Consider the following 14,419-nt stretch of genomic DNA (forward strand, 5'->3'; position numbering starts at 1 on the left):
TAGAACAACTTACTGCTTTGAAATGCTACAGAAAATAAATTTCTTAATCTCCTCAGGTAGTAACAATGAGCAATAGGGGCAGGTGTGAGCTAGCAGTTAAGACACTCACGTTCCACAGTGGATGTCCCTGGGTTTGCTTCCTGGCCCTGGCTCCCGACTCTAGCTTCCTGCCAATGCAGCCTTTGGGATCAGTGGTGATAGCTCAAGTTATTGGGTTCATGGGAGAGAAAGGTTCAAGTTCCTGGTTTTGGCATCCATGGTAGGCATTTTGGGAGAGAACCAGCAGATGAGAGTTCTCTTTTTTTATTTTTTTTATTTTTTTTTGACAGACAGAGTGGACAGTGAGAGAGACAGAGAGAAAGGCCTTCCTTTGCCGTTGGTTCACCCTCCAATGGCTGCCGCGGCCGGCGTGCTGCGGCTGGCACACCGCGATGATCCGATGGCAGGAGCCAGGTACTTCTCCTGGTCTCCCATGGGGTGCAGGGCCCAAGCACTTGGGCCATCCTCCACTGCACTCCCTGGCCACAGCAGAGAGCTGGCCTGGAAGAGGGGCAACCGGGACAGAATCCGGCGCCCCGACCGGGACTAGAATCTGGCGTGCTGGCGCCGCAAGGTGGAGGATTAGCCTAGTGAGCCGCGGCGCTGGCCAAGAGTTCTCTTTTTCTCTACCCATCTCTCTCAGTAAGTAAATAATTTAAAAATTTTAATTTATTTTCATTTTTTATTTGAAAGTCAGAGACAGAGAGAGATCTTTCATCTTTGCAATAACCAGGGCTGGGTGAGGTTGAAGCCACGAGCCAAGACCTCAATCCAGGTCTCCATGTGGGTGGCGGGGAACTAATTACTTGAGTCATCATCACCCACTGCCTCCTACGAGAGGAAGTTGGATAGGAAGCAGAGTTGCTGAGACCCACACTAGATACACTCTGATTCAAGATGTAGGCATTCTGAGTGGCAACTTAACTGCTGTGTCAAATGCCCAATCCCAAAATTTTTTTAAAAAAGGAACAACAAATATGACTTAGTTGATGCCTTGGTATTACTCTCAGTATCACTTTAACATTCTGCTGTCATAAAAGTATAGGCTTACAATTCATACACTATTAAATTATAGAAATACTTAAAAATCAGAAATATATAACCAAACCATCACGCTAAGTAGGCTATTCTAATGAAAGTCCTTACACAAAGACACATATGCAACGACAGAAAAACAAAAGAATGACAAATCCAGGGCACTGTTTAAGGACTCTGTCTTAAATGCACAAAATCTTCCCTATAACCAAATTCACAAAGCAACACTAGGAATGATCAGGTTATAAGCTCCTTGAGCATACGCTCTAGCCAAACTAGAATGGACACCCAGTAGCACCAGATAAAAACCTCAAGTAGACTAAAACCCTTTATAAAACAACCTAGCACAGTAGGGAAAATTTTGCCACAATATTAAAATGGAAGCCTTTAGCATGGCAAAAGAATGTGGCTAGATCATGCCTCATCTGTAATGAAATTAACACATAAATCTTTTTTTTTTTTTTGACAGGCAGAGTGGACAGTGAGAGAGAGAGAGAGAGAAAGGTCTTCCTTTGCCGATGGTTCACCCTCCAATGGCTGCTGTGGCTGGCGCGCTGTGGCTGGCGCGCTGCGGCTGGTGCACCGCGCTGATGGCAGGAACCAGGTACTTATCCTGGTCTCCCATGGGTCTCCCATGGGGTGCAGGGCCATCCTCCACTGCACTCCCTGGCCACAGCAGAGAGCTGGCCTGGAAGAGGGGCAACCAGGACAGAGTCCGGCGCCCTGACCGGGACTAGAACCCGGTGTGCCGGCGCCGCAATGTGGAGGATTAGCCTAGTGAGCTGTGGCGCCAGCCACATAAATCTTTAAAACTGGATATGAACTAGAACCACAGCCTAAAAGGCTCTTTGAGTATATCCAAGTGGATTTTATATAATTGCTTCATCTTGTGTGTTGTAAATACACATCAATAATTGTTCATTTATTCTCTGGATGGAAGTGCTCCCCTGTCAAAAAGCCACAGAACTTACACTGGCTAAAATGACTAGACTTTGTGTTTCTGACTAAGGACATGCCATTGAATGATACAGGGGCAGTTATTCATGGTCTGAATTATACAAGCTTTTCTCTTTACTCAGAATCCTTATTTCCCATATTTCTTTCAATCCTTTGGAAAAACTGAAGACCTAAATAGAAAATTATACCCATTAGAGATCTCAAAGATGCCTAGGGCTCTTCCAGAAGCAGATGACCTTCAGAAGTTGACTGATGAAACTAAAGAACCTCTGAACAAGACGGCCACGCACAACAGGCAGCTTCAGCCCACAACCATCACATTCTTCCATCACACTCTCCTTTGTATACTTTTCTCTGTCATTCATTTGGTCATAATCTCTACTGGTTTAAGCTTTTATCATTCTGAAATAGTTATCATGCTCCTCTTCCTAATAACAACTATAAGCTTTACTAGAAATCAGTCTGTGATTCTCTTCTCCCAAGTTGGTATAACAAACTTAAAAATAATAAAGAGGCACGTTACCCTAACTTTATCAATAATGATGCCCTTTGGGTACAATACATAAGTGAAGAAAATGTCCTTGTTCTGGATGAGGATATAAATGCCGTTAGCCCAACTGTGATAGGACAACTCTCAGAGGCAATACATTTATAGTTCATTATGGTGTTCAGCTCTCTTGTGAAATAACTGGGATCTTTTTCTCCAATGTAGAATTCAGGACCAAGGTTTTCAGGGTCAATCCAGGACCAAGGTTAATTATTCCGAGGGCTCCTGGTTAGACTGTTTCAAGATTGTGACTCCCCAATACCTCCAATTAATTATTTCCTTAAATCTCGTTTCCAGAAAAGACTCCTAGTAATAGTGACTTATCCCATGGAGTTAGGCAACTTGAGATCATCATCAGAAAAGTATTCGGTCACTTTGGCTCACCAAGTAAATGAGTATAAATTCCTTATCTGTATTAGTTAATTAGAATGTACATTAATTAGAACTAATACATTAGAATGTATTTGTTCATTTGTGCACTTATATTTCTCACAGTTCTAGAGGCTGAGAAGTCCAAGATTAAGGTACTGGCACTTTCCATGTCTGGTAGAACACTGTTCTCTGCTTCCAAGATGGCATCTTATCGCTGCATCCTCTGGAGGGGCCGAATGCTGTCTTCACATGGTGCGAAGCAAAAGGGGTGAAGCAAGTTCCCTCCAGACCTTGATTAAGGCACTAGTCCATTCATGAGATCACACCTCATTTTTAAAAAAGTTCATTTATTTATTTTTGTTTATTAGAATGCAGAGAGAGGGAGGTGGTGGGGACATTCCTCCCATCTACTGGTTTACTCCTCAAATGCCTGCAATAGCCAGGGCTGGGTTAGGCTAAAGCCAGGAGCCCACAACTCAATTCAGTTGTTCCACATGGGTGGCAGGGACACATCACTTCAGCATCACTTTCTGCCTCCCAGGAGTGCATCAGCAGGAAGCTGGATCACTAGCATAGTAGTCAGGAGGCCAGCGCTGTGGCAAAGTGAGTTAAAGCCATAGCCTGTAGCACCAGCATCCCATATGGGCACCAGTTTGAGTCCCAGCTGCTCCATTTCTGAGCCAGCATCCCTGCTGATGTGCCTGGGAAATCAGTAGAGGATGGCTCAGGTGGCTGGGCCCCTGTGCCCATGTAGGAGACCTGGAGGAGACTCCTGGCTTCTGCCTGGCCCACCCCTGGTTGTTGCAGCCATTTAGGGAGTTAACCAGTGGATGAAAGATCTCTCTCTCTCTCTCTCTCTCTCTCTGTAACTCTGCCATATATATGTATATGTGTGTGTGTGTGTGTATGTATATGGAAACAGAATAGTCAGAATTTGAAAGAGGCAGTGTGTGATATGGGGTGCAGGCAACCCAAGAGGTAGTTTAACCTAATGTACTACAATGCCCATCCCAAGGTCACATCTCTTAATAAAGAGATTAAGTTTCAACACAAATTTTGGAGGGAACACATTCAAACTGTAGCATCAAAAAATTGAGGGTAATAGGATAGTATTTTTCTGATCAGAAAGTTCGCACTGTCTGCACTAGTGCTAACATTTCATACTGCATATAGCTAAACCAAACAGTGCTTTGATGTCTGTTGTCCAGTCTTTTCTTGTTCTTTAAGGTTTAGCTGGGACTTGATCCGGTGCTCTGATATGGGATGCCAGTGTTGTTAGGGGTAGCTTAACCTACTCTGCCACAATGATAGCCCCTGCTGTTCAGTCTTCAAGGCTTCCAGAGAGAACCTGTGCTAACATATGCTATGATGACCAAAAGGGGTACAAAGACTAAAACGTCCCTACCCTCTGAGGAATATATTGTTCTCAAGCAATGAGAACAAACAGCTGTCAGAATCAGTTTTAAGCTTATCCACTAGATCAAGGCAAACTTGCTTTAGTGTATATGCTTCCACAAACCCTTCCTAGACAGGGCCTCACTTCTGAAAGCCAAAGAGGAAGGGACCCATTCGATAAACATGCCTCTGTACGCCATTCAGTGAACAACAAACAGTCTTACCCAAGTAATTATTCTACAATGTCACCCCATGTCAAGTCCCGAAAGTCCCTGAATTCCATGTTCCCAAGCCCCACAGGAGATCAGTAGTCTGCTCTACTCAAGGAGGACCAGGCCTGAGCATCTCTGTTCTTCTGCATGGTAGGCTACACATTCAGTTTTGTCTTTTTCTTTCAGATATTGAATGGTGGACATATCAACCCCTGGAAGTTTATATTTGGTATTATTTCCTTAATTTCGTACTTGATTTAGTCCCGACAGAATCAAACAGTTACTGTGACAGGACAGAAACAGTATTCACTAAATCAAGCCCCTCCACCTGTCCATGTATCCACAAGCTATTCAACCAGCTCCAAACCAATCAGGAGAAAGGAGCTGGGCAGACCCTAACCACAAAACACACCCTACAGTAATGTTAGGTACTCTCCTAACCTATACCCATGTCCAGAAAATTCCCAGCACAACTGATAAATAACCTTCCTGGGGAGATGGCAGTGAACAACATTGCCATTTGGAGTATGTTTTGTGCAAAAGCAATGTGCAGACCTCTGAGGGGGATGAACCAGAGACCCACAGAGTACAGCCATGCCTCCTCAATCCAATAAAAACCCTTGTTTAGCTCCCAGTGGATAGCCAGTTGGTGGAATCTCTTTCCATGTGCTGTCCTCCTTGTGATAGGGATAAGCCCTCAATAAACCTTGTATAGTTTGAATGTTAACTGCCTGTTAATTTCTATTACAAGTGAGTCAGGAACCTCAAAGTCAGTATCACCACCTTTACTTGAGCATTAATTAAGCCACGTATTATGTCAGCCAATTACATATGTTAAGTCTGGATTACCTAAAATGTACCACTCAATATCTGAAATAAAAAGTCAAAACTGAATATATCTCATACAGTAATAAGGAAGAGCTACACTGGTCAGCCATAGTCTCCTTGACCAAGGTAAACTGATGCACTCAACAACCACAACCTTCATTTCAAATGGTAAAGGCTGTAAATACAAACTCTGAGACTTCTATTTAAGAATGGAGGTACTGGGGCAGGTGTTTGGTGCTTCCTTACCAGGGTTCTTATTTTTTCAGTCCTGCCCCTTCTGCTTCTAACCCATGTTCCTGCTATTGTGCACCATGGGAGGCAGCAAATGATGGTTCAAGTACTTTGGGTTTTTGCCACCCATCTGGGAGACCTGGAATGAGTTCCAGGCTCCTGGCTTCAGCTTGGCCCAACCCTGGCTATTAGGGGCATTTTGAGAGTAAACCAAAGAATGGAAGATCTCCCTCCTTCTCTCTTTTCCTCTCTTCCCGAGTGCCTCTCTGCTTTTCAAATAAATTAATTAAATATATTTTTAAAAAAGTATAGAGATAACAGGGCTGGCACTATGTCATAGCCCGTAAAGCAACTGCCAGAAGTGCCGGCATCCCATTTGGGTGCAGGTTTGAGTCCCGGCTTCTCCTCTTCTGATCCAGCTCTCTGCTATGTCCTGGGAAAGCAGTAGAAGATGGCCCAAGTCCTTAGGTCCCTGCACCCGCATGGGAGACCCAGAAGAAGCTCCTGGCTCCTGGCTTCAGATCAGCACAGCTCCGACCGTTGCAGCCATCTGGGGAGTGAATCAGTGGATGGAAGACCTCTCTCTCTCTGCGCCTCTCCTTCTCTCTCTCTGTGTAACTCTGACTTTCCAGTAAATAAATAAATCTTAAAATAAAAGGATAGAGATACTAGTCTTATCAAAGCTATGCTGGAGCCAGAAATTGGGCTAGCAGTGAAGAAGCCAGTCGGGAAGTCTGCACTTCATACTGGATACCTGGGTTCAAGTTCTGGTTCTGTTCACAGTTCTAGCTTCCTGCTAATGTGACTTGGGAAGCAACAAGTAATGGCTCAAGTATCTGGATCCCTCCACCCACAAGACAGACCGTGACTGAGTTCCCAGTTCATTGTGGGCATTTGGGGAAGTGCTTGCTCTCTGTCTCTCAAATAAATTTTAAAGAATTTAAAAATTTTTAAAAATTTAAGAAAGCCATGCTGGTTATTAACCAGCACTGATATGTATGAAGAATACTTCAAAAAGTTCATGGCAAAATGGAATTAAAAGTTTATTCTGATGCAAGGAGTTTTTGAAATATGTATACAGTTTTTTCATATTAGTTTTCCAAGAATTTTTTGAAGACTCATGTATGCATGGATTTCAAAAAAATTTTTTTTGAAAATTACTTTAAACAACAGGATGTAGGAACTGGCCTCATGGTGTAGCAGGTAAGGCTGCTGCATGCAGGGCTGGCACCCCGTATGGGCGCTGCTTTATGTCCCGGCTACTCCACTTCTGAGCCGGCTCCCTCCTAATGCACTTGGGGCCAGACAATGGAGGATGGTCCCAGTGGAAGACCCAGAAGCAGCTCCTATTTTGGCCTGGCCCAGCCTTGTCCGTTGCAGCTACCTGGGGAGTGAGCCAGAGGATGGAAGAGCTCGCTCGCTCGCTCTCTCGCTCTTTGCCTCTCCCTTTCTCTCTGTAGCTCTTTCAAAAATAAATAAATAAGAAAGAAAGAAAGACCCAAGATGTAGCATGCAACAGCATCTCCTAGCATATAACAAATTAATACAAATTTATTGGGTGGAAAATGGGGAAAAGGACAATAAAGATGGGTGGTTTGGTACTGATATAAAAGAGTTCATAAAAAGATAAACTATGGTCCGAAATCTTTAGCCCACATCAAAAACTTCACGTTCTTATGAATGCAGAAACAGGTCAGCCCTAGTTGCTGGGCTGGTGAAATCACGGAGGTGTAGCAATGCAGGAAGAAGCTCCTTTGTCAAGGACATCACTTCTTCTCTATGTCAGAATGATACTTCTTGGGCATAAGCCTAAGATTCTGCTTAGTCTCCCATCGATGTAGAGCAGACTGCTCGGGCATATTATCTTGCCTTATATCTTGGTCCTGTTGGAAAGAAAACACATCTAACACTAGCTGTTCAAAACTAACTGCAGTGCTTAGAAATGGTTTGCCTCTATGAATGTCATTTATTCACCAGGATGGGTGGTTCTAATCTAGACAGTTTGGGAGAGGCAGAATATTTAAGAAAAACATTTAGTTCATTGGTTTCCTAGCAGTAGATTAAAGAAATCTAAAGACTTGTGGAGATGGCAGCTAGATGACGAGAAAACTTCTGTAATTAGAAATCGGAAAATAAATAAATCCAAAATTGTTTAAGACAGTCATATCTTAACCTTACCTCTTCCTGCCACCTGTCTTCCCGGGGAAGCCTTTGCAACCGGTTTTTTGTCAGCTCAAGTTGCAGGCCATCGAATCTGCACTTGAACCAGCGGTGAGCTTCTTCCAGGTTAGCTGTTATCTGAACAGGTAAATGTTATCATTGAAAGTTGCTACAAAGAAGCAGTTAAAATTTCCTTGTGTATTAGTTCAAAAGATTTTTTACCTAGTTATTAAAAGATTCAAATTTGGACTATAAACTATTTATTGAATATACTTAATAACACGTCAAGAGAGTAATTTCTGAGTAAAGAATGCATTCAGGGTTGCTGCTTTTCATATATTTGTTTAATGTCTCTTGGTTATAGAAGTACGGTAAGACAGAACCAGAAAAAAAGAAATAATAGTCGGCCTGGCGCCGCGGCTCAATAGGCTAATCCTCTGCCTGTGGCACTGGCACCCTGGGTTCTAGTACCGGTTGGGGCGCCAGATTCTGTCCCGGTTGTTCCTCTTCCAGTCCAGCTCTCTGCTGTGGCCCGGGAGTGCAGTGGAGGATGACCCAAGTGCTTGGGCCCTGCACCCACATGGGAGACCAGGAGAAGTACCTGGCTCCTAGCTTCGGATCGGAGCAGCGCGCCGGCCGCAGTGGCCATTGGGGGTTGAACCAAGGGAAAAAAGGAAGACCTTTCTCTCTCTCACTGTCCACTCTGCCTGTCAAAAATTAAAAAAAAAAAAGATGGCATTGAAAATGAAAGTATATACACGAAGAACTCTTAGAATGTGGTAGTTAAAAGTATCTTTTGAATTTTTGAGTTCCCTGTAACTAAATATTTCTCAGGAGTCCCTAAACTGTAAAGACTGGGTTTTACTGCTGTGCTTCATAAACTAGTGGGATGAATATAAAACCGGACCAGTTTAGTGTACATTGTGTTATTTTATTTCCTTTATCATCAAAATATTTTACACTTTAACTGCTAATCAAAAACTTCCAGATTTTTTTTAGACTTGAAGAGAATCCCCCGAATAATTTGCAGTTGTTGATGACTTGGAGTCAGTATCTGTGTGTCTGACAAGTATTTACTGAGAGCCTTGATATGTAGCTGGCACTTTCCTACATTCTTGAGATACTTTGGTATTTTGAAGTAGAATAAGTTTTTTACATAAGGAGTCTGCAAATAATTCATGCAAAAAGGCATATTATAAACAACTGTGCAGAGATTTTGAAAACTTTTTCTATCAAAATACACATTTTAATCCCTTTTTCCAAGAACTTTATGAGGTACATTCCTATTTCTGTCTTGGCTGGGAGAAGGCAGAAAGAGCCTCTCTCTAGCTTATCGTGTATCTCGCTCACTAGCAGAGTATGACACAATGGGTCCTCAACAAATGTGCACTGAAAACTACTTGTCCCATGTTGGCTTTGATAGTGTCATTTAATTTTAGAAGCCACAGAGGAAAAATATAAGTATTTTCTAGTTCTGTTTGTGTATCCTGATGACAGCTACAATACCTCCACCTAAATCAAAGCAAATCAAACAAGCCAAACCCCACCTTTCCCTAGCACTCTTTTTTTTTTTTTTTGACAGGTAGAGTGGACAGTAAGAAAGAGAGAGAGAGAGAAAGGTCTACCTTTTTGCCATTGGTTCACCCTCCAATGGCCACCGTGGCCGGTGCGCTGCGGCCAGCGCACTGTGCTGATCTGAAGGCAGGAGCCAGGTGCTTCTCCTGGTCTCCCATGGGGTGCAGGGCCCAAGCACTTGGGCCATCCTCCACAGCCCTCCTGGGCCACAGCAGAGAGCTGGACTGGAAGAGGGGTAACCCGGACAGAATCTGGTGCCCCGACCGGGACTAGAACCCAGGGTGCAGGCACCGCAGGCGGAGGATTAGCCTATTGAGCTGCAGCGCCGGCCTCCCCCGCACTCTTTATCAGGAATGGAGTAGACTGCACTTCACGTCCCCTACTGTATGGTAAATGGGAAGGGAGCTAACATTCATTGAAATTTACTCTGAGATAATCAGAGTAATAGCATAATAGATACTGAATTAATTTCCTTACAGAGGTAGCAACTGATGCATTAAAAAAGTAAACATAACTTCCCTAAGGGCACAGTGTCACAGAGGGTATTCAAACTTGGATTTGCCATAGTCCATATTCTATTAATGTACCATCCAAAGAGTCATACTGTCATGTAACTTAATGGATATAATGGGGGCAAGTCATGATCCACTGATAGTAACATCACTGTGATATCTTAAGAATTTCTGTATTCTTATCTGAAAAATGAGAGGTGGTTGTGATAGATGAATGATCTCAAAGATTCTTTCTAGCTCAAAATATATGATTTTTATATTCTCTCAAGAAGGCCACTTTTGGGTCTGGTATTGTGGTGCACTTGGTTAAGTTGCTGCCTGTGATGAAGGCATACGATATGAATGCCCTGTTCCAGTCCTGGCTGTTCCATTTCTAATCCAACTCCCTGCCAATGCACCTGGGAAAGCAGTGGAAGATGGCTCAAGTGCTTGGGTCCCTGCCACCCACATGGGAAACCTGGCTGGAGCTGCTGGCTCCTGTTGTGGTCTTTTGGGGAGTGAAGCTGTGGATAGAAGATCTCTCTCTCTAACTCTGCCTTTCAAATAAATAAATAAATAAACAAACCTTTTTTTTGTTTTGTTTTAAAGGTTAATCTAGGAGCAGGTATTTAGCCTTGTGGTTAAGACACCTATGTCCCACACTGGACCTCTCTGGGTTTGATTCCCAGCTCGTGACTCCAGCTTCTTGGTAATGCATATCCAGGGAGGCAGCAGTGATAGCCACTAATTGGATTTCTGCCATCCATGTGGGACACCTGGACTGTGTTCCTGGCTTTGTTTATTTCTTTTTAAAATATTTCTTTTTATTTATTTGAAAGGCAGAGTTAGAGAGTGAGAGAAAGAGGGAGACAGAGAGAAATCTTTCATCTGCTAGTTTATTCCTGCAGCTAGCGCTAAAGCCAGGAGCCAGGGGCTTCTTCTGGGTCTCCTAGATGGATGCAGGGGCCCAACCACTTGGGCGGGCTTCCGCTTTCTCAGGCACATTATCAGGAACCTGAATTGGAAGTACAGCAGCCAGGACTCAAACCGGTACCCATAGGGGATACCAGCACTGCAGGCAGCACCACACCACTACACCACAACACTGGTCCCTGTGTTCCTAGTTTTGGCCCTGGCCATTGACGGCATTTAGGGAGTGAACTGGCTGATGCAGCTCTGTCTTCTTTTTAAAATAAGACCAATTTAAGTTTAGAACAGAAAAGCATATCCCCAAATTAACTGAATAGAGCCTACTTTACACTTCTAGTTACTGACTGAACAAAGATTTCCTACTTTTGTTGGTTCATGTCAAACAATAATACATTAAGATCTGCATGCATATGCTGGTCTTATACTTGGAGAAGGGACTTGGACTTCAGATTTAATTAATATTCTAGCAGTTTGTTATCATGAGGGCATAGAATCTTAATTTAAGAGGTGCTTATTCTTTACAATAGAGATTATGATTAGCAAGTTAATGGTTCTTGCCTGTTGCTTTCCTGTCAACCAGGTTAATGAAATATTTCTCACTGACATGTATGTAACAGGGTTGTTGTGACCCAAGTCTGGCTCACCTGTTCTGATTCCACACTGGCTTCTTTCAGTTTATTCTCTGTTGCCTCTTTACATTTCCTCAGGTGTCTAATAGTTTCTTCCAATTCCTGAAAACATGATACAAAGATTTTTATGAACATCCAATGTATCATATGGAAGCAAAACGCTTAATATTGTAATAAATGGAAACCAAATTATGGGAGTTAGATGAGGTACTTTCTAACTCCAGGCATTAATATACAAAATAAATACCTTATAAACTATATGATTACAGTTTTTGATTTTGATTTATGGTTTCTGGTGAAAGTGATTAACATCTCTTTCCAGAACTAGTGGGCCATTTTTCATAAAAGACAATCCCTACTGAAGACAAGAGCTCAATGATCTCTTTAAGTTTCATTTCAGGGACATAATGTTATTCTTTTTATTAGGCTAGGAATAGCTAAGAGTCCCGTAAGAGCAACAACTTTATCTTGTTGTAGGCAAGAACTAAGGAGGATAAAGTTCCTGAAAGACTACAAAATTCAATCCAGAAGCTTTACTTAGGAATTGGTATTTTGCATTTATTCTTCAAAAATGAACACAACAGGGGCCAGTGTTGTGGTGTAGTAGGTAAAGCCACTGCCTGCAATGCTGGCATGCCACATAGGAGCCAGATTGTATCCTGGGTACTCTACTTCTGATCCAACTCCCTGCCAGTAGACTGGGAAATGCAGTGGAAGATGGCCCAAATGCTTGGGTCCCTGTATCCATGTGGCAGATCCAGAGGAAGCTCTTGGCTCCTGGCTTTTGTTTGGCTCAGCCCTAACTGTGTGGCCATCTCGGGGAGTGAATGGGTGGATGGAAGATCTCTCTATGTAACTCTTTCAAATAAATCAATCTTTTAAAAAAATGAACATAACTTTTATTAAATTGAAACTGGAGGGCCGGCGCCGCGGCTCACTAGGCTAATCCTCCGCCTAGCGGCGCCGGCACACCGGGTTCTAGTCCCGGTCGGGGCGCCGGATTCTGTCCCGGTTGCCCCTCTTCCAGGCCAGCCCTCTGCTGTGGCCAGGGAGTGCAGTGGAGGATGGCCCAGGTGCTTGGGCCTTGCACCCCATGGGGAGACCAGGAAAAGCACCTGGCTCCTGGCTCCTGCCATCGGATCAGCGCAGTGCGCCGGCCGCGGCGGCCATTGGAGGGTGAACCAACGGCAAAAGGAAGACCTTTCTCTCTGTCTCTCTCTCTCTCTCACTATCCACTCTGCCTGTCAAAAAAAAAAAAAAAAAAAAAAATTGAAACTGGAGAACATTTGCCATTTTCAGACTACGGGATTCTTCCTAGATACTATTAATTCTAGGGAGCTAGCTAGGATGAAAAGCTTGTGCATGTTAGAGTCATTAAAATCTTTGTGCTCTAAAGCTAGGTTTTGGTATATGCCATTTACTGAAAATCTTTGGGATGGATCTTAAGAAATGTTTTTACCCGACACCGAATCTCTAATTCCTGCCTTATTTTCCGCTCTGCCTCGAGTCGCAGCTCTTGCTGTTTATTTCGTGCTGAGGTATCATATTGGCTCTTGGCCAGCAACTGCATCTCTTTCTGCAGGTTACTCATTTCAGAAACAAATCTCTGGATACTCAATGACTGGGGGGCAACAAAGAGGGAGACATTTGTTGAATCCATCTGAATTTGGGATTTTGCATAAATGCTTAAAATAAGAGTTTGTGAAAGTCATCTACCTGTTCAAAGTTTTTCTTCTGATATTGATCCTTAATTAGCTCCATTTGCCTCAATTCCGTTTCTATTTGCTGAAAATAAATGTGCAAATAACATTAAAAGATGACCAGTGGAAAACCTGGCTTGCTCTTTTTGGCTATAGGATGATAGAATCCCATATGAGACCCAAAGGCATCAGTTCCTGCTGGGCTCTCTTCCCATTTGGCCTACTGATCCCAAAAGAGCAAAGTCCATGTCAATTAACACAGAAAAGACAGATGGGGAGCCAGAATGAGACACTGGCAGCTAATGAGAAACAAACATTTATATAGCAGCCCCTCCACCGGAAAAGAGACAGCCTCCCTCCCAGAGGCAGTCTGCCCGCTTCCCAGCTGTGACTGTAATCCCAAGGACACCGGCTGCTGTTCAGGCTCTGAAACCTGTCTTCCCCAGGTTTCACCAGCTGCCTGGACGTGCAAAGGATAACTAAGTGAGGGGAAGCTGAGGGTCTCTCATACAACCTTCATCCTCTCAATGTTCTGAACATTATTCGCCTTAGCCGACAAGTAGAGCTTAATTTGGGCTTTTTGATTCTTTATTTTCTCCTTGTTACTGTTCAGTAACTTTTCCAGCTCTGTAATTTTCTGCCGCAGCTCTCGGTTGGTCCGGGACACTTCCACTGATCTGAAGTTGGCTTCATCAAGGGCTTTCTTCAGCTTGGGACACAAAGGAAACAAATTGGAATATTTTTACCTTCCATTCAGTTAGAGAAGCTTGTTTAGTTTTATCTCTATGGTTTATTCTCTTTGGATATTTCTTTAAAAAGGAGGCTAAGTAAGGCAATAATAATGTCTGATTAAGCAGATACATGGAACAGATCAAGTGATTTTCATAATTTTTAACTCTAAAGGACAAAATCTTGGAATGGATAAAGAACATAAATAAATACTCAAATTTGCATTTTAAGAGCATGACTTGGGAGTCAGACTTAAACTCAGATTGCAGCTTTATTACTGATTTTAGGTAAAAATCAGTTGACTGCTTTTAGGTAATTTACTTCTTTACGCCTCAGGGTCATCATCTGAAAAGTCTGTGTACAGCTTATCTCATAGAATACATCTGACAAACAGGGTAACATAGAGAAAAGGTAGAGCCTGGCGCAGTCATGCTCAGTAATCATCACCAGGCTTTCATCTTTTCTTGTCGGTCACCTGCAACCTCCTTTCTATGGAAGTAAAAACTACACTCCAAGTAGTTCATTTAATTACTCATCAGCTACTGACTATCACAGTATTTTTATCTTTCTGTTAATAAGGATTGTCAAC

At 43.0% G+C, this 14,419-nt stretch overlaps 1 protein-coding gene across 1 annotated transcript in view; it reads right to left on the bottom strand.

Annotated features, from left to right (window-relative positions):
- Positions 1 to 7,148: 7,148 nt before the first annotated feature.
- Positions 7,149 to 14,419, bottom strand: part of CCDC150 (coiled-coil domain containing 150) — a 108,943-nt gene continuing 101,672 nt past the window's right edge. The window contains exons 22-27 of the mRNA XM_017342998.4: positions 13,616 to 13,810; positions 13,118 to 13,186; positions 12,861 to 13,022; positions 11,417 to 11,503; positions 7,795 to 7,914; positions 7,149 to 7,499 (exon numbers count right to left, since the gene is read on the bottom strand). Of these exons, the coding sequence (XP_017198487.2) occupies positions 7,383 to 7,499; positions 7,795 to 7,914; positions 11,417 to 11,503; positions 12,861 to 13,022; positions 13,118 to 13,186; positions 13,616 to 13,810 (750 nt within the window). The 3' untranslated portion in view covers positions 7,149 to 7,382. The remainder of the gene's footprint in view (positions 7,500 to 7,794; positions 7,915 to 11,416; positions 11,504 to 12,860; positions 13,023 to 13,117; positions 13,187 to 13,615; positions 13,811 to 14,419) is intronic.

Source organism: Oryctolagus cuniculus, chromosome 3 (assembly GCF_051225735.1).
Source record: "Oryctolagus cuniculus isolate XC-2025 breed Fujian yellow rabbit chromosome 3, ASM5122573v1, whole genome shotgun sequence".
NCBI lineage: Eukaryota > Metazoa > Chordata > Mammalia > Lagomorpha > Leporidae > Oryctolagus > Oryctolagus cuniculus.